This window comes from Pinus tabuliformis, chromosome 6 (assembly GCF_031772625.1).
Source record: "Pinus tabuliformis cultivar Carrire ecotype Pingquan chromosome 6, CPIR1, whole genome shotgun sequence".
Classification (NCBI taxonomy): domain Eukaryota; kingdom Viridiplantae; phylum Streptophyta; class Pinopsida; order Pinales; family Pinaceae; genus Pinus; species Pinus tabuliformis.
Genome location: NC_142292.1, coordinates 1,573,357,920 through 1,573,378,367, shown reverse-complemented (window position 1 = coordinate 1,573,378,367; position 20,448 = coordinate 1,573,357,920). Strand labels below are relative to the sequence as shown.

The 20,448-nt window shown below is 37.3% G+C and overlaps 1 protein-coding gene across 2 annotated transcripts in view; it reads right to left on the bottom strand.

Moving 5' to 3' along the window:
- LOC149264800 (S-adenosyl-L-methionine-dependent methyltransferases superfamily protein) overlaps window positions 1-20,448 on the bottom strand; it is a 367,999-nt gene that overhangs the window by 158,015 nt on the left and 189,536 nt on the right. For both annotated transcript variants that reach the window (XM_089428875.1, XM_089428867.1), the window contains exon 9: window positions 16,602-16,650. In XM_089428875.1, the coding sequence (XP_089285001.1) occupies window positions 16,602-16,650 (49 nt within the window). The remainder of the gene's footprint in view (window positions 1-16,601; window positions 16,651-20,448) is intronic.

Below are 20,448 nucleotides of genomic sequence, written 5' to 3'. Positions count from 1 at the left end.
GGACTCCAAGGTGTTTTCTAAATTAGTTAAATGCTATTTGGGGTCCATTCCCCTCTCCTAGTATTGATATGCTATTCAAATTTCATGGTAATGTTAAATTCTTAAAGTAAAAGTGACATTTTCCTTAATGTTCATTTTCATCCTTTTACTTAAATTTTTAACATTACCATGAAATGACTCAGAATGTTTGAGAGTGGTTCCGGCCTCATTGGATTTCATATGGAGAAAGTAGAATTTTAGATTCCATTCAAAATCCAGCAGACTTATCAGTTTTTCATGATTTCAGGATTTGGAGGATTGCAATGTTTCCATTGAATTTTGTCATGTATTAGGGTATGGAACTCGTATTTAATCAAGAGCACCAATCCCTCTATGTACCTTGATGTTAGTGACATTGGTTGTCGAACTCCTCTGGGATTCGCTCCCAAACCAAGAACTTCTGAAAATGTCGCTTCCGCTCTCGTTTTCACTCTCGCTCCCCACTATGGCTCCCACTCCCAAGTAACACTGAGCCAAATGATGTTGGCAACTCTAGCAGTAGCCAGTAGTACTGGTCACAAACTTTTGTTGTAGAGGCCATTTATAGCCTCCTTGGTTATGTGTTTTTGTTTTGATCTCTATATCATCATCGTGTATGTATTGGACAATGCACTGGGTGCCATTTTGATATAATGGATATATTCATGAGCCTACTTTGATCAGATGTTGTCTTCTATCTATATTCTAATGTTGTGTTTGGAAACATGAACGAAAATCTTTAAAATTATGTGTTTTTATAAAAAATAAATATTTAATGTATTTTTTACAACGACCGAGTCACTGAAATCGAGTCGGCCGAGTCGATACCGAGTCGGAGTCGGAGTCAGAGTCGACCCTCGGCCGAGTCAGAGTCAGAGTCTTAAAACATTGGTCAGGAAGCGGGACCATGCAACTAGAACTGGGATTTCCCATGTAGAGCCACTCCTAAAGCTAGTAACCAATAAAGCAAATCCCACAGAACTAGGATACAACATTAACCACCAAGTTGGACAAGCAGACAAGGGTACAAACCAAGCCCATTCTTTCTGTTGAATCCCCCCACCAATCCATGCCCAAAAGTATCCATGATAAGTAAGCAAAAATACCCAACTACATAATGAACATCATACCTTCGAGGTCGAAAGGCCCACCTTCAAACATACAATCATAACAGATGGGCAAGGGAGCATAATGGTTGGCTCAGGTGTCGAAGGTGATGGCACATCGAGCTATCTGGTGGTTGCAAGGGGTTGTTAGCTACCGACTGAGGACCATCTAAGAGAAAAATTTCTCCTATGGGAGTCACCCACATGTGGTGGGTAATAGCCTAACAGGTACTATGGCATACAATTTGGAGTTGTCTGCATCTTCGCAAGTACACCAAATTTTACATGTTTCATGCTTAAAGAAGGTTATAGGTGATAAGTTCCCAGTTCAAACTATATTGCCAGAACTTGACGAGGAAGGAAAAATCATATTGGAGCCTGAAGCAATCATGGAAACAAGAATCCAACAGCGACAAAATTGATTAATTTTAGAGTATCTCATTAAGTGAAAGAACTTACCTACTGAAGATTCCACATGGGAGGATGAGTATTTTATACAGAAGCATCGAAAACTACTCAAGTGTTAAGGACAACACATATTTGAAGGAGGGGCATGTTAGGTCCCAATAATACTAGTGTAGCCCCTATATTGTTATTGTTGTGACCCATAGAAGACCACTATTGTTATCGTTGTGCCCTTATATTATTATTGTTATGAGGCCCTAATTATGTTTTGAACCTTTAGACTCCTTATACACTAAGGAAGATTTGTCATTTGAATCATCCAAGAAGAGTTCATTTATGTGATGTAAAAGGAGGTTGCCCCCTCGAAGTGGCTTATTATCAAGGAGTTGATCTATCTCTTCTTATGTTTTTGTGATTTGGTCAGATAACAATTCGTTTAGTGCACTTTTGCAATTTTTTTCCACACACGTGCTTGGCCTTTGCACTATCTATAGTAGACTTATGGAAATTTGGGTGAGATTTAGTTCCATCAACTCCCAAAGTTTGGGTGAGTTTTAGTTCCATCAATTCTCCTCTCGACTCTTTTAAAAATCTCAACATGATATCAAAGAGAATGTGAACCTTACTCTCTCAATTCTCTTAGCTAGTCCAACAATTATTGGCTAGTGGCATTTTATCTTACAAAATAGAATTAGGGTTTTCTTGGATCACCATATTTCTAAGATCTTTTTCTAGGGGTTCCAAAATTATAAACCCTAATTTACTTGTCGAACCTCATATAAAGGTCATGTAGCATGTAATGGATCCCATATTATAATGCACAAATGGTTGTGTACTCTACATATTGATCCTCCTACACTTCAAAAGAATGGATAGATAACATTGGAGCGACGAAGCATACGAGGAAACACCAACAATTCTCTGGTAATCGACATCAGCAAAAATGATTACTTTTCATTTCAGGATGTGGTGATGCTCTTATTGACACTACAAAATTTTGCAAGTTCCTTCATAATTTAGGAATAGTGATCAATCTTCTCGCCATTTCTTGCATTATTCACACCAATAAGTAGATCCATGGTCATGTTTCTTTTTTTGTCGACAATCTGTGGCAGCTCAATTCCACTACAGTGACTGCCTCATGTTGTACTTGCACTGCATGGGTCCACCCACACCATGAGGCTCGGACTCTATTATTTTTTCTTGGCAACTGCTAATGGTTGTCATTTTTTTAAACAAAAACAAATTTACTTTATCTTTTGCCTATGGATTTTCTTTTTTCAACCCCCTATGCATGACTACACTTGCTTTGCGTCTAGCCATCACATAAATTATAACGAATCAAACCGAAGACTCTTTCTCTTTAAATATGAAAAGGATTTGTTGCCATGGTGTCCAAAGCTGAAAAACTAGAAGGTTATGGCATTAATGTTTGGATCATCCAAGCTTCAGGTCCTGGCAACACATGAGCTATTTGTTGATGGCAAAGGGTCAGTTGATGTATGCACAATTTAAGTTGATGACATGTGGTTAATGCTTGCAAAGCAGCAAGGTATGGTGCAAAGGGTGTTGTGATTCTGAGATTGGTGTTGTAATATGTTGCTTGCATATGTTGTGATTGCATATGATATGATGTTGTGATGTTATTGTCATTATGCTTGCTTGATGCTAAGGTGTGTTGTGTTGGAAATACTGAGAGGGAGGGGAGAGAAGGGGGGTGGCAAGGTGAATCAGTGTTTCGGAGGGGAGGGAAGGGGGGTGGCAGGGTGAATCAGTATTTCTTACAATTAATTAATCTTCTCTAAACATTAGTTATTCTTCAGCAGTATTCAAAATAGTAAATAAACAATACACAATGAACACAAGAATTTTTAGGTGGAAAACCCGCTCTGGGTCAAAAACCATCGAACGCTTTTCTAATAAGTTCTTTAAATCTTCTACCCAATTGAGGAAAAAAGCTACAAATCCCTAAAACTCTAGAAAATCATTCTCCTCCAGCGCCCGTTGGAGAGACGCCCCAACGCCCTAGGTTTTATCAACAATCAGCTAAATGGATGAACCAACACCCTAGCGAGCACCAACTTGCTTTAGCACCACCCTAACGTGTTTTCAAGCACCCACCTAACGGTGACTTCAACCACCTCCCTAGCACCTCCCTACCACCCTAGATAAACAAAAATTAAAAAAAAAATTGTGGACTCCTGTACCAGGGACAATGGTCCACTTATAATGATATACCATGATTTTTGTTTTGACTGACTAACAACTCTAGACTCAACTACCCTTGACTCAACAAATCTTAGGACCACAACCCCTGCACCAATTGCAGACCAAACACTTATCCCGAAATAAAATCAACTTCTTCTTGTACAATAGTACAGACTCTTTACAATGTTTTACAAAACTTGACAACTGATGTACATATTGTCCTTGATGTTGACGATGAGACTTGCTGTAGGAAGTTGTCAAGGATGATGGACTACACTGCCTGCTTATCCTTGATGTTGCACACTTATAAGTTGTACTGAACCTTCATACTCTACTTCACTGCTTGTGGTAGTTAGCCTTGCCTTCAATGAAAGATCTACTCTTCCATACTGCCCTTGAAGTCATTGTTCTGTCCTTGATATTAGATCTTGCTAGCTGTCAACCCAATGCTATAGGATTTAGTATTTACAGCATGGAGATACTTCAATACAGGCTTTTGACAACAGACGCTGTAGGTGTCTTGTGCCAATTGTTCCTGCAAAAGAAAATGCCCAACAAATCCCAATTCCCAAAAGAAGAAACAAATCAAAGAACCCTAAACCAAGATGCTTTATTTCTCCTGCAAATAGAAAGATATCAAGTATACCAGATTCTTGATGTGGACTCTGCAACTAAATCCACAATTAATGCAGTCCTAAGTTCTAACTAACGCTAAATATCATTTGAATACAAAACAAACTGACTTGGTCCGTGATGTCCTCCACCTGCAATACAAGGGAAATTTAATCAAGACTTACCTTGGCGCTGTGATCATTCCTAAAGGATGCTACAACACCGAACCACAGAGGTTGTCATGAACTACACTCTACAAGCAGACTTGAAACTAGCCCTAATCAGACCTAGAACAAGCCAAAAATTTGCTCTAACCAGACCTAAAATGAGCCCTAAACAAACCTAAAATGAACCTAAAATGAACCCTAAACAGACCTAAAAGAACCAAAGAAAAGTATGCTACAGGACCTAATTCTAATGACGACCTATAATTGTAATTACAAAAGACTGACCTGTGATATGAGGCTCCCTTAATGGCCTTCCACCTGTAATCAGTTAGCACGAAACAAATCCAAAGTAAAACCACAAACCTTACCTTGACTTATGCCACAGATCTGTACCAAAAGAATGCACTGTACATGTATTCTTTTGCCAAGATCCTGTTAGCTAATACACAACCCTAACTCGCTCTTCCTGTCGCAGCAAAAGACCAAAGACCTAGGCCGAGACCTCCAAACAAGAGCCTAAGGTTAACTCTTGAAACACGCTCTTCCTGAACTCAGATCCTGCACCAAAAATACCTGCAATAAAGTGAACCACTAGGACTAAACAGAACTGACTCCTAACCAACTGTAATTCCTGCATTATTAGCTCTAGGGTGGCCAAAAATTTCAGAGTATATTTTCTCAAGATAATGCATTAATCTTCATTACAATTGGAGGGAGATTGATGTCTTATTTATAGACCTATAAGGGGCTTCTATAATGTGAACGTTGGAGTATATTAGGACAAGAAAGGGCACAAAAATAAACATTGGAGGGCTACCTAAATAGATGATCATTCTTAAAAACATTTAAAATTCAGACAATAAGTGCCTTGATTCCTAAGTCAAGAAGGCCACTAGCCTTGAGGGAGCAATTATGGATTTTCTTTAATTGCTAAATGGTTAATTGCACCTCCTAAGGATGAGGAATAATGTAAAACCCTATCTTAGGATTATGACCTTATTTATAATAATAAATAACCCTTAATGACTAACGGTTGGAAATATTGGGGGGGTGAATCATTATTGCTTTTCAATTGTTACTTTTACCAGTTAGATCACTTATGTTTAGAACACAAAATGAACAATGGGAATAAATGCTTTTATTAATATAATCTTTACAATGAATCAAGTGTAATGTATATATGGCTCCAACCCTTGATGAAGACACCGATCTTCAATCTCCAAGGCTCCAACCTGTTGCCAAGCACCACCTTGGTCTTTTGTGAGGCTCCAACCTCTAGGGCACCGACCGTATCTCCTCAAGGCACCGACCTTGCATTTAGAGGCACCAACCCTTCTCTAGTACAGGCTCTGACCTGGTTTCTTGAGGACACCGATCCTCTAGGACTCCAACCCTATCCTTCAAGGCACCAACCTTGTCTTTCTAAGGCTCCAACCTCTTGGGCTCCAACCCACTGCAATACTTCGTCAAGATGTGTTTGGTAGTAACTTACGGCTCCCAAAGTCTTCTTCACTGCGCCTTGTCAATCTTCAGCTTCATTGTAGTCTTCACGCTACATAATCAATGACAACCTTGTCTCAAAGAAGGTATCACCATTGCTCTTCATTATACCCAAGCAAAATCTCCAGGTAACCTCATGATGGCTAATGCATCATGGTCTTTGACATTAACTTCAAGATCTTCAAGGTGTTTGCAAAAAAGCAGTCCAAGTTCTGCACCTGCTTTAAGCCCCTTCAAGGGCTTCTTCAAAAACTTTTCAAGGTAGTCTTCACAGTGTTTTGCCCAACAAGAGATTTCTCCATAAGCTCTTCAACAGGCCCTTCAAGATGTCTTCAAGGTCTCTTCACTATGCTACACTACACCATTCTTCATCACCCAATCTGCACCATACTGCACCACTGTCTAACACACCATTTTGCACCAAGACTTCAGTAATGACAATCCTTGCACCACACTACACCACTGTCCAACTCACCATGCTGAACCAAGACTTCAATAATGACAATCCTTGCACCACACTACACCACTGTCCAGCACACCATGCAGCACCAAGACTTCAGCAATGATAATCATTGCACCACACTACACCACTATCCAACGGACCATGCTGCACCAAGATTTTAGTACTGCACCACGACTTCTGCACCACAGCTTCACCAATGTCCATACTGTACCAAAACTTCAACAAAAATATTCTCGCACCATGCTACACCAATTTTGATCCACCTTTCAAGAATACTGGTATAATTATCACACTGCTCCAATAGATGCTTCTATTTTTTCTTCCCGGGATGTTACTGTTGTCCAAAGAGATACTACAATCAATGAATAGTCCAAGCACTGCAATCACCAATGAATAGCATGTGGTATACAGGGGTATGCACCAATGTTTGCAATCATCAAGCAATAGCACACTATATTAGTGAGCACCGCACAGTTCACAAAAGAAAGCTCCACACACCATACTGTCCACACTGTCACACTATATTAATAAACATTGTATTGTAGCCGGGAGTATTACCTCGCTTGAAAGAACACTTCACAGCTTGAAGGTGCAGACCCACAGTCCGAAAATTTATATAAGAACACAGTCCAAATATGTCACTAAAACATAGCCACTATAAATTGTATCTGAGGCTTGTATAGGAGGATGCACACACATAGTCCGAGCCTGCTAAACAATGTTTTGTCCACCGTGTAGTAAATATATTAGTATATTACTGCTACAACAACCAATATACAAAACCAAGTCCTAAAAAATTATCCGTTGTCATATTCCTTCACTGTACCCTTATCTCGTTGTTCTTCTGTGTTCTGAACTCTTTTTTTTTGGGGTGCTAGAAAAGGAGGTCCGAGCTCCTATATATACCCTTCTTCAAGAACTTGAACGGTCATGTCTAATAGAGGCAGGCCGACATGAATTGACATGTTCAGGTCGGCTTACTGACCAAAAATTATATCCTTAATTTGAAAAATCAATAACTTTCAAACCGCTTGGAGATTTGGGCTGAGTAATAGCTTGTTGGAAAGCTAAAAATATGCTTTATAAGATGGTGTAGGAATCACATTTAGAGGCTGCCTCTAAGGTAGTGAAAATTAATTTTCTTTGTGAATTTCCTTAAATTTTTGTGCATAAAATATTTGGAACGGTATGAGGAATGTTTTGGGACAGCATGGCTTCTCCATTGTTTTGCACCAATAATGTCATCATAATAGTATCCAGCATCATGTATTCAATGATAGTGCAGTAATATGTCATAGTGCGACCTTCATTAACTTGTCAAAGACACCAAAGTAGTCTTCCAGTGATGTCAAAGTGTGGTCATTCTTTAAAGAGTATGACATTATCATGTGTATGATTTCATCAATTATAGTCCTCCACTTCAAAGGCTTGTATATTGGCACGTAAGGTCAAGATCACCAACATTTTTCAAAATTCGCCTTCATAGAATCAGGTAGCCCATTCAAGATTTCTTTCATTGCTCTTATATTATGTTCCTTGGATTCTCCATCCATCATGCTATCAGTAATCACCGATTTCCAGACTTCAATGCCTTGAATCTTTAATAAATTCCTCATTCTTGCCTCCCATATATCAAAGTTTTCCATTGAACAATGGAGAATTCACAAATTTATTGACTTCAATTTCGGTGGTTGAAGGAGACACATCTTTAGGAGGATTGGAGACTTTCTTCCTTGGCTTTGCAATTTGTGTTCTAAGGATCAACCTTCAAGATGTTAGGCTTTGAGTGAAGGTACTGGTTCTAATACCAATTGTTGGAAATACTAGGGGGGTGAATCAGTATTTCTTTTCAATTGTTACTTTACCAGTTAGATCACTTATATTTGGAACACAAAATGAACAATGGGAATAAATGCTTTTATTAATATAATCTTTACAATGAATCAAATGTAATGTATATAGAGCTCCAACCCTTGATGAAGACATTGATATTCAATCTCCCAGGATCCAACCTGTTTCCAAGCACCAACTTTGTCTTTTGTGAGGCTCTGACCTTATCTTATCTTCTCAAGGCACTGACCTTGCGTTTAGGGGCTCCAACCCCTAGGGAACCAATCCTTCTCTGGTACAGACTCCAACCTAGTTTCTTGAGGACACCGATCCTCTAGGGCTCCAACCCTATCCTCCAAGGCACCAACCTTGTCTTTTCGAGGCTCCAACCTCTTGGGCTCCAACCCACTACAATACTTCGTCAAGATATGTTTGGTAGTAACTTACGGCTCCCAAAGTCTTCTTCACCGAGCCCTGTCAATCTTCAGCTTCACTGTAGTCTCCACACTACATAATCAATGACAACCTTGTCTCATAGAAGGTGTCACCATTGCTCTTCATTATACCCAAGCAAAATCTCCAAGTCACCTCATGATGGCTAATGCATCATGGTCTTCAACATTATCTTCAAGATCTTCAAGGTGTTTGCAAAAGGCAGTCCAAGTTCTGCACCTGCTTTAAGCCCCTTCAAGGGCTTCTTCAAGAACTTTTCAAGGGAGTCTTCACAATGTTTTGCCCAACAGGAGATTTCTCCACAAGCTCTTCAATGGGTGCTTCAAGATGTCTTCAAGGTCTCTTCACTATGCTACACTAAGCCTGCTACACTGCACCATTCTTCATCACCCAATCTGCACCATCAACTCTGCACCATACTGCACCATTGTCCAACGCACCATTCTGCACCAAGACTTCAGCAATGACAATCCTTGCACCACACTACACCACTGTCCAACGCACCATGTTGCACCAAGACTTCAGCAATGACAATCCTTGCACCACACTACACCACTGTCCAATGCACCATGCTGCACCAAGACTTCAGTAATGATAATCCTAGAACCACACTACACCACTGTCCAACGGACCATGCTGCACCAAGATTTTAGTACTGCACCACAGCTTCACCAATGTCCTTACTGTTCCAAAACTTTAGCAAAAATATTCTGGCACCATGCTGCACCAATTTTGATCCACCTTTCAAGAATCTTGGTATAATTATCACACTGCTCCAATAGATGCTTCTAGTTTTTCTTCCCAGGATGTTACTGTTGTCCAAAGAGATACTGCAGCCAATGAATAGTCCAAGCACTGCAATCACCAATGAATAGCACGCTGTATACAGGAGTATGCACCAATTTTTGCTATCATCAAGGAATAGAACACTATATTAGTGAGCACTGCACAGTTCACAAAAGAAAGCTCCACACACCATACTGTCCACACTATCACATTGTATTAATAAACGTTGTACTTTAGCCAGGAGTATTACCTCGCTGGAAAGAACACTTCACAGCTTGAAGGTGCAAACCCACAGTCCAAAAATTTATATAAGAACACAGTCCAAATATGTCACTAAAACATAACCACTGTAAATTGTATCTGAGGCTTGTATAGGAGGATGCACACACACAGTCCAAGCCTGCTAAACAATGTTCTGTCCACCATATAGTAAATATATTAGTATATTACTGCTACAGCAACCAATATACAAAACCAAGTCCTAAGAAATTATCCGTTGTCATATTCCTTCACCGTACCCTTATCTCATTGTTCTTCTGTGTTTTGAACTCTTTTTTTTGGGTGCTAGAAAAGGAGGTCTGACCTCCTATATATATCCTTCTTCAAGAACTTGAACGGTCATGTCTAATAGAGGCAGGCTGGCTTACTGTCCAGAAGTTATATCCTTAATTTGAAAAATCAATAACTTTCAAACCGCTTGGAGATTTGGGCTGAGTAATAGATCGTTGGAAAGCTAAAAATTATGATTTATAAGATGGTGTAGGAATCACATTGAGAGGCTGCCACTAAGGTAGTGAAAATTGATTTTCTTTGTGACTGTCCTTAAATTTCTGTGCATAAAATATTTGGAATAGTATGAGGAATGTTTTGGGACAGCATGGCTTCTCCATTGTATTGCACCAATAATGTCATCTTAATAGTATCCAGCATCATAATGAACATGTAGCATCATGTATTCAATGATAGTGCAGTAATATGTCATAGTGCAGCCTTCATTAATTTGTCAAAGACACCAAAGTAGTCTTCCAATTATGTCAAAGTGTGGTCATTCTTTAAAGAGTATGACATTATCATGTGTATGATTTCATCAATTATAGTCCTCCACTTCAAAGGCTTGTATATTGGCACCTAAGGTCTAGATCACCAATCAAGGCACATGATTGGCACTCAGCAACATTATAGTTAGTTCAAGGACTTGTTTGGGCAAGACTTCTTCATTAGTTGCTTGACATCTTCGTGGTTTGACATCTTCTTCAAACAAGAGTTATGACATCATCATTTGGAACTAGGCATCTCAAGAATATTTGCCATCACGGCTAGTGCCATATTGACATCAATGACAACCTATATTAACATAACGAATATGAACAATGAGACCATCTCATGGGGACTTAGCCCATCAACTGGGGTTTCAAACTTCAAACGAGAATACTTTCAAACCATGAAGAACTATGTGGCATGCCACACACCACCAAAAACATATTGTCGAGGAGAATCTGTCTAGAAGGATCCCAACATGAGATTCCATGAATTGCCATGTCATATTGAGTGACAAAAGGCGGGGCAACCCCTGGTGCTGCTTGGGTTGACATCAATGACAACCACTTAACATGTTGTGATGCTAAGGTATGTCCCAAAGATTGTTGATGTATGTTTCAGAACAGCAAGAGGTATTTTGCAATGTTAATGTAGAGGAGGTGTGATATGCTCCAATGAAGAAGTGATAGTAACATGACAGCAGAACAGAGATGGCATGAAGAAGTTGTGATGCAAGGCAATGGCAAATGGCAAAGGCATGAAGAAGTTATAACAAAACTCATATTTACATTGATGACATACTCTGACTGGACTGGACTCTTTAGGATTTTTGCTTGTAGATGCTTCTCCTTGATGCAAAGGTCTGAACATTTTGATTTCTTTGACATCTGTAGCTCCTTCTCTGGTGAGCATATCTGCTAGATAGTTTTCTGCTCCAGACTTGTAAACAATGTCAAATTCAAATCCTTCCAACCAGAGTGCCCATCTCAAAACCCTTGTGTTTCCTTGTTCAAGCAATCTTTTGTTAGACAATATGCCCTTCATATGCTTAAGATCTGTTCTTACAATAAATTTGACGCTCTTCAAAAACAAATGAAACCTTTTGATTCCTTTCTTTACTGCTAGAATCTCTCTATGAGAAGAGGGATATTTGGTTTCAATATCATCAAAGGATCCTGAAGCATATGCGCACACCAATTCTTTTCTACCATGCTTCTGCAATAAGACTGTTGCCCAAGTATGATCTGAAGCATCTGTTTCAAGAATAAAAGGCAGATTAGTGTCTAGAAGTTTTAAATTTGGCAATTCCTGGATTTTATTCTTGATATTTTTCACTGCAACTGTCATTTGCTGATTCCATTCAACCTTTCGTTTTTTGAGTCTTTGTTGCAGTATCTTGGTATCATCAGATTGCTTCTCATAAAATTGTCTGATATAATTTAAGCAACCTAAGAATCTTTGCAGAGTTTTGATATCTAGAATGATGTCTGGAAATTTGAGAAGATTCATGAGGACATGAGGCTGAAGCTGAATATGTCCTTGCTCAATGTGTAGACCTAAGTAGTCAATTCTGACTTTTCCAATCTGAAATTTTTCTTCTGTCTGAGAGGACCAATCCATGCTTGTACACCAGATTATAGAACTTTTCTAAATGAATCTTATGAGTATTTACATCTCTACTAAACACAAGAAGGTCATCAATATATACAATTATATACTCTTCCTGCCCGAAAATATCTTCCATGTGTTTCTGAAATTCTGATGGGGCATTTCTTAACCCGAATGGCATAATTGTCCACTGATATTGACCATGTGGGACTGTAAAGGCTGTTTTAAATCTATCTTCTTGGAGAATGCCAATTTTCCAAAATCCACTCTTAAGATCAAGATACCTTATTGGCATGAGTGCTTCATTTAAAACTTTGTAGTTGATGACTAGCCTTTTCTTCCCTCTTTTCTGCTCACTGTGCTTGTTAACATAAAATGTTGGACATGCCCATGGACTTTTGCATGGTTCAATAAGCTTTTGTTCTAAAAGTTGAGTAATCTCCTGCTTGCACAATTCTTGCTCTTTAGGACTCATATAATTAGCGCTTGCTTTTTGGGGACAAGGTACATATCCTTCTTTATAAGGCAAGGCTACGAAATATTTCTCTCTGGTCCAAAATGCATCTGGCCTGTTAGTTGTACAATCATTTCTAAGTTTTTCAGAAATACCTTTGAGGATTTTCTGACCATGTAGATCTGCATTCTTAATTATCTTTTGGATCTTTGAAAGATCTTGCAGACTATTTTGGAGATGATCTCCTTAATTGGGCTAAACATTAACTTGATAGTCACTTTTGGCTGGGAGTGTAACTGGACCTTCACAAGTAGTCAGAACAACTAAATCTTTTGCAAATGTTACTGGGAGAAATCTTTTGAGGAAATCTTGACCCAATAAAACATCAGAACCTGTATCATAACTGTACAAGGTGACATATGCAGGAACATCACCTAAATATATCGAAAAATCAAGAGCTATATGATTTATCTCCATTAGCTCTTTATTAACAGCTCTAAAAGCAATCTTTGTGGGCTGCCAATAGTATGCAGGAATAGCTCCATACTTACAACAACTGCTCATAGCGCCTGAGTCTATCTGAGCATCAAGAGTGTATTCCTTTATTTTTGGCAACTTAATATTTATAGGAATAACCATTCTATCATCAATGCCTAAAATATTTACCAAATCAACATATTTTGATTTCATAGGCATTTCTTCCTCTGAGACTTCTTTTAGCAATAGTTTTGCCAATTTAGAATTTTGATCATCATATTCAGCAAGGAGATATTGCAATTTGGAAGATAACTGAATCATTTCATTTCTGATATGCTGTATTGATGATTCTATTTTTCCAATTTCTTTTTTGACAGTATTGATTTCTTCCATACCTGAATCATAAATATCTTCTTTGATCTTCAGAGGCTGGAATTTTGAATCAAACTCTTTCTGGATAAATTCTTCATTCTTAAAAACAATTTTATTTCTGGTTGAAGGCAGTTGTTTTTCTAAGCCTTCAAGTTTTTCTGTCAATCTTCTTTTCACTGTCAGCTGAGTGGGATCCAGTTGTGACAGCTGAGTTTTTACCTTTTCTATTTGTGCCTGCAATGTATCTGAAGAACTGAAATGAAACATCTTAATATCAGGAATGAATGTTTCATCAGAATCAGAAGAGTCAGAATTTAAACTTATCCTCCTGATATCAGGTAAATCATCATCTGAAGAATCTGAGTTGCTGGATATTTCAAAGTATTCTCCATCAGAATGGGATATGAGATCCCAATCTTGGGGATTGTGGATATTGGAGAATATATCCATGACCTTTACCTATTTTTTGTTCTTCTTCTCTTTGCAGTTATTAGCAAAATGTCCTTCTTTTCCACAGATAAAGCAAGTAACTTTCTTAGAAGGTTTTGCTCTTTTCCTGAATACCATCCTTCTGCGCTTAGAATTGTACTTTGGATAATAACCTTTTCTCTTGTAAGTAGATTTATCTGACTTACAAAAGCAATGTTTCTTAGCAGCTTTTCTTTTCATCTTACTGTGACATCCAAAGTCATATGTTTCTGCAAAATTGTTACATAATTTTGTGCTGAAATGCATTTGTTTCTTGAAATTTTTCTTTGCCTTTTCTGTAGCACATTCCTTTTGTAATATAGTAACAATCAACTGATGTAGAGCAGCAAAAGATATATTTTCAATCTGAATTTTATTTAATTGAAAATAATGATCAATCAAATCTGGAATCTTTCCTGGCATGGATGCAATATAGTATCGTAAATATGCAACGTTATGAGGATCAGATGCTTGGTATAGCAACTTTTGCATCACACAGTAATAATCATGCAAATGATCTATATTGCATAACCTCTGAGACAAGAATAGTTGGGAATGATGGGCATAATCTTCAGGAACAACACCTACAAATTCATGTGCTAAGGCATCAAATAATGCTTTTAATGGATCATCAATATGTTCATGTATCTGATTTTTGTATGTTTCTGATAACTTTTCCCACCATTGTTTCAAAATTCCAGTGAAAGACCAAGCAATTTGAGTAACTACGTCTGACCAGTCCGCCTTGGTTTCTGCTTTTCTTTGAAGTGCCCATGCATGCAGATTATGAAGAGTAGTAATAACTTCATCATGTGGTAAACAATCAATATTTACCAATAAAGTATTACCATATCCTTTTGTACTAGGATTATCAAATCTGATATTAACCGACTGCAAATTTTCTCTGTATCTTGAAAATGGACTAGTTGCTGCTGCTTCATGTGCAGATGTATCATTAGGATTTTTGCTTCCTTTATTTTGGAAGAAAAAGGGTTCAGTCCTTTCTCTTTTTGAACTAGATTCCCCTTGGGTCTGTTCTCCTGGTGTCCTGGAAGTAACACCTGACATGGCCAAAATTTGGGGAGTAGATGGTTGGCCATTTTCTATCAAAGTCTTAAGACTAACATAATTCTTTGGTAATCTTAGACTTTCAACAGAGGGAAATCCTTTCACTCTTTCTTTCATCAAATCTGTTTTTTCTCTAGCTAAAAGTATTCCTTTACTGATCTTTTCAAATTCTGGGATGCTGACATTTTCAATTCCTTTAAAAAGTAAGCTTCTAATACCATCTTGAGGTTGATTAGAGCTTGAGGTTGTAGAAAACTTTGAGCTAGTCAAATCAACTTCTCTATACCTGGGGGGTGAATGAGATTTCAAAATAGCATTCTGCAAATGATCTAGGGATTTCGAAATTATCCCCATATTGGACTGTATATCATTCAATGACTGCTTGTGCCCATTTTGTACTCCTAATATTTCATTATAACCAACATGTAATTTCTTAATATGTTCTTTGATTTCAAGGACATCTTTGGCTATATCATCAATATTTTGTAACATACAAACTATCTGATAGTTTGTGAAGTTTTGCATTTTCTCTGCTTCACTCTGTTCTGGATCTGTCAAATTCCTCATTTGAATCCACTGAAAGTCTGACTTTAATGTACCATTCTTAAATGTTCTCCTGGAATTTCTTGGTTCTAAATGCCTTTCATTTACTTTGGCAATTATTTCACTTTGAGCTCTTGGAAGTGTAAAACTCTTAATATCTGGCAACAATTGTTTTACACATTCTTGACAATCTTGGTGTTGTCCATTATGTTCAGGATATTTTTCTATTTGGAACTTTGAGGCAGAGGAGGAAGATGGAGGAGTGGATACACAAAACTGGCAATCATCCAATCTAGAGGATAGAGATCTTCTAGGTGTTATTTTTGGTTGGGCTGTATAGACTGGAGGAAGTACATCTTTTGTAAGGAATCCCCACCCAGTTCAAAAAAGCACTAACCTAGAAGCACAAGGGCATACATGACAATGATCCAATTTGCCTAAGTGGTCATCGACCTCCCTTGGAACTTTTCTGAGGGACAACTTACATTGATAACAAACAAGAAACATCTAGGGAATGAGGACAAAGTCTCCAATGTCCTCAAAATTTGTCCCTTTGCAAACAAGGACATCCCACCACATTCCCCAAGGGCATGCAAATGTAGGGATCATGTCCCCCAAGGATGGGGAACACTTCTTATGCAACATTGCCAATTGTTAAAGGTTTGTATGCTATCAACAACAACTACACTCACTGGGTAAGGATATTTTATGCCTATTATGTTTGTATGAAGACTCTAGTTTTCATTTTGCAATTTACAAGAACAAAATGCAGCCCTCTTTTGTATTCAAATTAGTGACAAACATCGAACTTTTGGTAACAAGGGTATGAAATTAGAAAAGTAATCAAGACATTTTCATTCTCTGGATTCTAGATGGATTGATTTGTGCATGTGCAGAATGCTAATTTTTCCAATACCCATCTTAGAAATGATTCAGACAAGCTTCTAAATTATACAAGTGCGTTTTACAACCAGGAGCTTATTAGTCTAATGATCAATGTACAACTCTTAGCCATGAGAACTAACCTCTTGAACAATAGCCCTCTTTGCAACCCCGTCACTAGCCATCATAAACCTGCAAGCAGGAAAGGAAGGTCAGACACAAAAACATGAAGTAATATTTACATAACTAGCTGATTGCATTGCAATATGTTGTGAATACCATTATACAAAAAGAGTCACAAAATATTTATTTGAAAGGCAATATTGCTAAACAAGGGGACCTTTGTGGAAAAATAGCTTAGAAATGCAACACAGATTGCATATTAATAATACGACTAGGTGAAAAATATTCGACAGCAATAATTTCATTAATGAAAAAAATGTGACTTAGGTATCTTATTCATAAGTCCAGAAAACATATATGACTGACTCTTAGAATATCAAGTTACGTTACTTCATCTAGAATCAGCACTCATAAACCCTTTACAAGTATATCTTGAAGGTCCCAAAATCAAACAGCAAGCAACCATTCACCAAGGTTAGTTTTCAGTTCATTTCTTGCTTCTTCTAAAAGTTATTATTGTGGATCATATTTTGGAGTTCTCAGCACCCTACAAGGAAATATTATCCCCAAATAGGAGCCCATGTTAACTCTAGTACATAGACTTCACCCAAGTAGATCAAGTCAACCTTTGTCTAAGAGTTTCTAGCCTCACAGAATATCATATCTGCAGGAAAATGGCACTTTAATGATGATGATGATTGTTACCATCCACACAGACCATTTTTTTTCTATAAAAGCATAAGAAAAAGGATAAGAAATTAATCGGTTTTCTTTAACATTTCATTTTCTTAAACAATAAACTAGAAAGAAACTTTCCTAAATCTCCATTCCTTTTATGAGTTAATGGGTCAGGAAGATTGGTCGTGTTATAAATATTTTGAAATTGATATCTAGTGTGGACACACTGTAAAAGTGTTTTTTTATCCTACACCTTAGGATTACAAAGATGACAAATATTTTCATCCCACAGTGTGAATCTAACGCCTTAAATTTGAAAATTAACGAGATAACACAATTTAATGCCCTAAATTTGACAATTAAGCAGACAATTATCAAAACTTAATGCTCAGATTCCATAATTAACCAAACAGTCAATTTTAACCATAATTTAACGATTTAAATGCAGAAAAATACTTGGAAATCTGTTTGAAGGTGTTTTTTCTCTATTGTTGCTCCCGCTCTTGCTACCAAACCAACCATTTCCTCCCAGCCTATCTAGGATCAACCTACTCGGTTCCCAAATCCAGAGGTCTTCTGGCCCTCGTGCCCAAAGCTCCAAGAACAATTGAGACTCAATGAGATTCCATGATAGGTTGTTGACCCTAGTCCTACTAGGGAGGGTGGAGGTGTTGCCCACTGTTTATCTTCCAAAAACTGGAGTCATGGGAGCACTGTGTGAGTCATGTTCCCCTAGACATGTGATGATGACTGTCAGATACCTACTGAAAAATTAGGTTGATTTAGTCGATACTATCACCCTTGGGGTTTATGAATGGTTAGGTCAGTATAGTTGACACTATGGCATATTCCAGTAGAGGACAGATAGGATGGGAGCGGAAGAGATTAGGAAGAATAGGATGATTCTAGAATAGCTTGGGAGCTCAGTTGGGGGTTGGGCATGACTACTAGAGTTGTAAACCTTTAAATGTTCAAAATACAAATTTTAGAATGTCCTCACATTAAATGAGAATTCAATCACGAAACACAATCCTTATGTGATTATAGTAATCGCTAAATAGTTAATAATATACTATATAAACCCTAACTTCGAAACGAAATTTCCTGAAGGAGGGGTGTATATAATAACTCATCTTTAATTAAAAGTAGCATAAAAATATTAGCATGCATACGAGACATGCATATGATAGCTACATATGTATGCATCGCATGTACCGCACTTGTATACATACTAGTTGATATTAGAAAATGTCTAAGTATAGGTTAAAGAATTGATTTGTGAAGTGAATACCTAACTCACCATAATATAATGAATATATTGAGTGGGGTACTTGATATGTATACCACCATCATAATATATAATTAAAATATTATTCCAAAATAAAGTAAATACAATGGATTATAGAAAATATAAGGGAATTATAATTATTATTTATTATAGTAACTAAAAGAAACTATATATACTATATTAACTAAAAAGAAACTATATAAATATGTTGGAAAGGACATATGGTATTGTCATTTTAATAATTAATTCCCAAACAATATTAATAGTTCATTCTAAAGAAATGAATTAAATTAATATCTTAAATTAAGATATGAATTAAATCAATATTCCTATACATTCTAATATATGTGGGTACTTACTACTAAATTAATAAATTTTAGTAAAAGTGTAAGCTTAATAAAAAGTATTAAGAAATTGAAAAAAATCTTAATACTATGTGGTCTCATGAATTAAATAAATGTTGAACTTAAGACCATCACTCATTACACCTATAAAATGGGACCGCCTCATCAAACTCTTCAAGATACCAAGTGACCGACAAAAGGTGCAGAAAATCTTATTAAAATTAGGAAGGCGGTGATGCTTTGGGGGTTATAAGGAGGACAAAGAGGGCATAGAGGGGGGAAGAGTTTTTGGTCTTTCACAGACAAAGAAGGAAATGCCGAGAAAGTCACAGACAAAGAGGAAGATTGAGCAATTCTTCTTGGAGCTTTGGGCACGGGGGCCAGAAGACCTCAATTTCGAAATCTTTTGGATCAGGGAACCGGATAGGTTGGTCCCAGATTGAGCTGGGAGGAAACGGTTGGTTTGGTAGCAATAGCGAGAACAACAATAGACCAAAAACACCTTCAAACGGATTTCCAGGTATTTTTATTCATTTAAGTTGTTAGATTCTGGTTAAAATTGACTATCTGGATAATTATGGAATCTGATCATTAAGTTTGTTTGGTTAATTATCAAATTTAGGGCATTAAATTCTACTATCTGGTTAATTTTCAAATTTAGGGCATTAGATTCATCCTACACTTTAGTATAACAAAGAAACAAATATTTTCATCACATAGTGTTTTCAAAATTCTCCAACACCCTATTTTGTTGTGGCACTTATGAATGTTATTCTTGTCTTGGCAATGTTGATTTCTTCTTTAAGTTATCAACAACAGAAAAATGCTTTTCATGCTCCAAATTAGTAATATCCATTTTAATTACCTTTCAAATAGCAAGGCAAGTAACAAGCCTGCATTAAATTTGTCAACCCAAGGTTTTGGTTTTACTTGCAAGTTACAATGAAATGTATCAACAAACTACACTTTCAACACTTTGTACTTTCACTGGTTTGTCTAACATGTAGTTGTACTTTACAATGTTCCAAACGAAAAAATACAATAGATAACAAAAGCAAAGGACTAGCTACAGCTATAGAAGTTAGAAATGCACAACGATACACATTAAACACTAAAATATGAGCATAAATTTTGAGCCATTATATTAACATGGGTAAATATGAGTACAACAAATGAGAGTAGAGGAACCTAGACTTGCTACTGCAAGTTATGACAAGAACCCAGGTGTGAATACAATGCTCAAATGTTGGGAAGATTCCCCAGGAAGACTGTGCATGCCCAAGAAGAATTATTTGCTGATGTTGGAAGTAGACTGGAGAAACTGCTTTGTAAAGTGCTCGAAATGAGATGAAATTGGGCGAGCAGCCTCCTCGCAAGAACCCCAATGTAGACTAGAGAAACTTCTTTGTAAAGTGCTCGAAATGAGATGAAACTGGGCAAGCGGCCTCCTCACAAGAACCCCAGAAAAACCCAAAAATATCTCACAAACCCAAGTGGTGGAAATGGTCCCAAAGCAAACTATGCCATCCTCTAATATTTTTTGTTGCTCGCTATTGG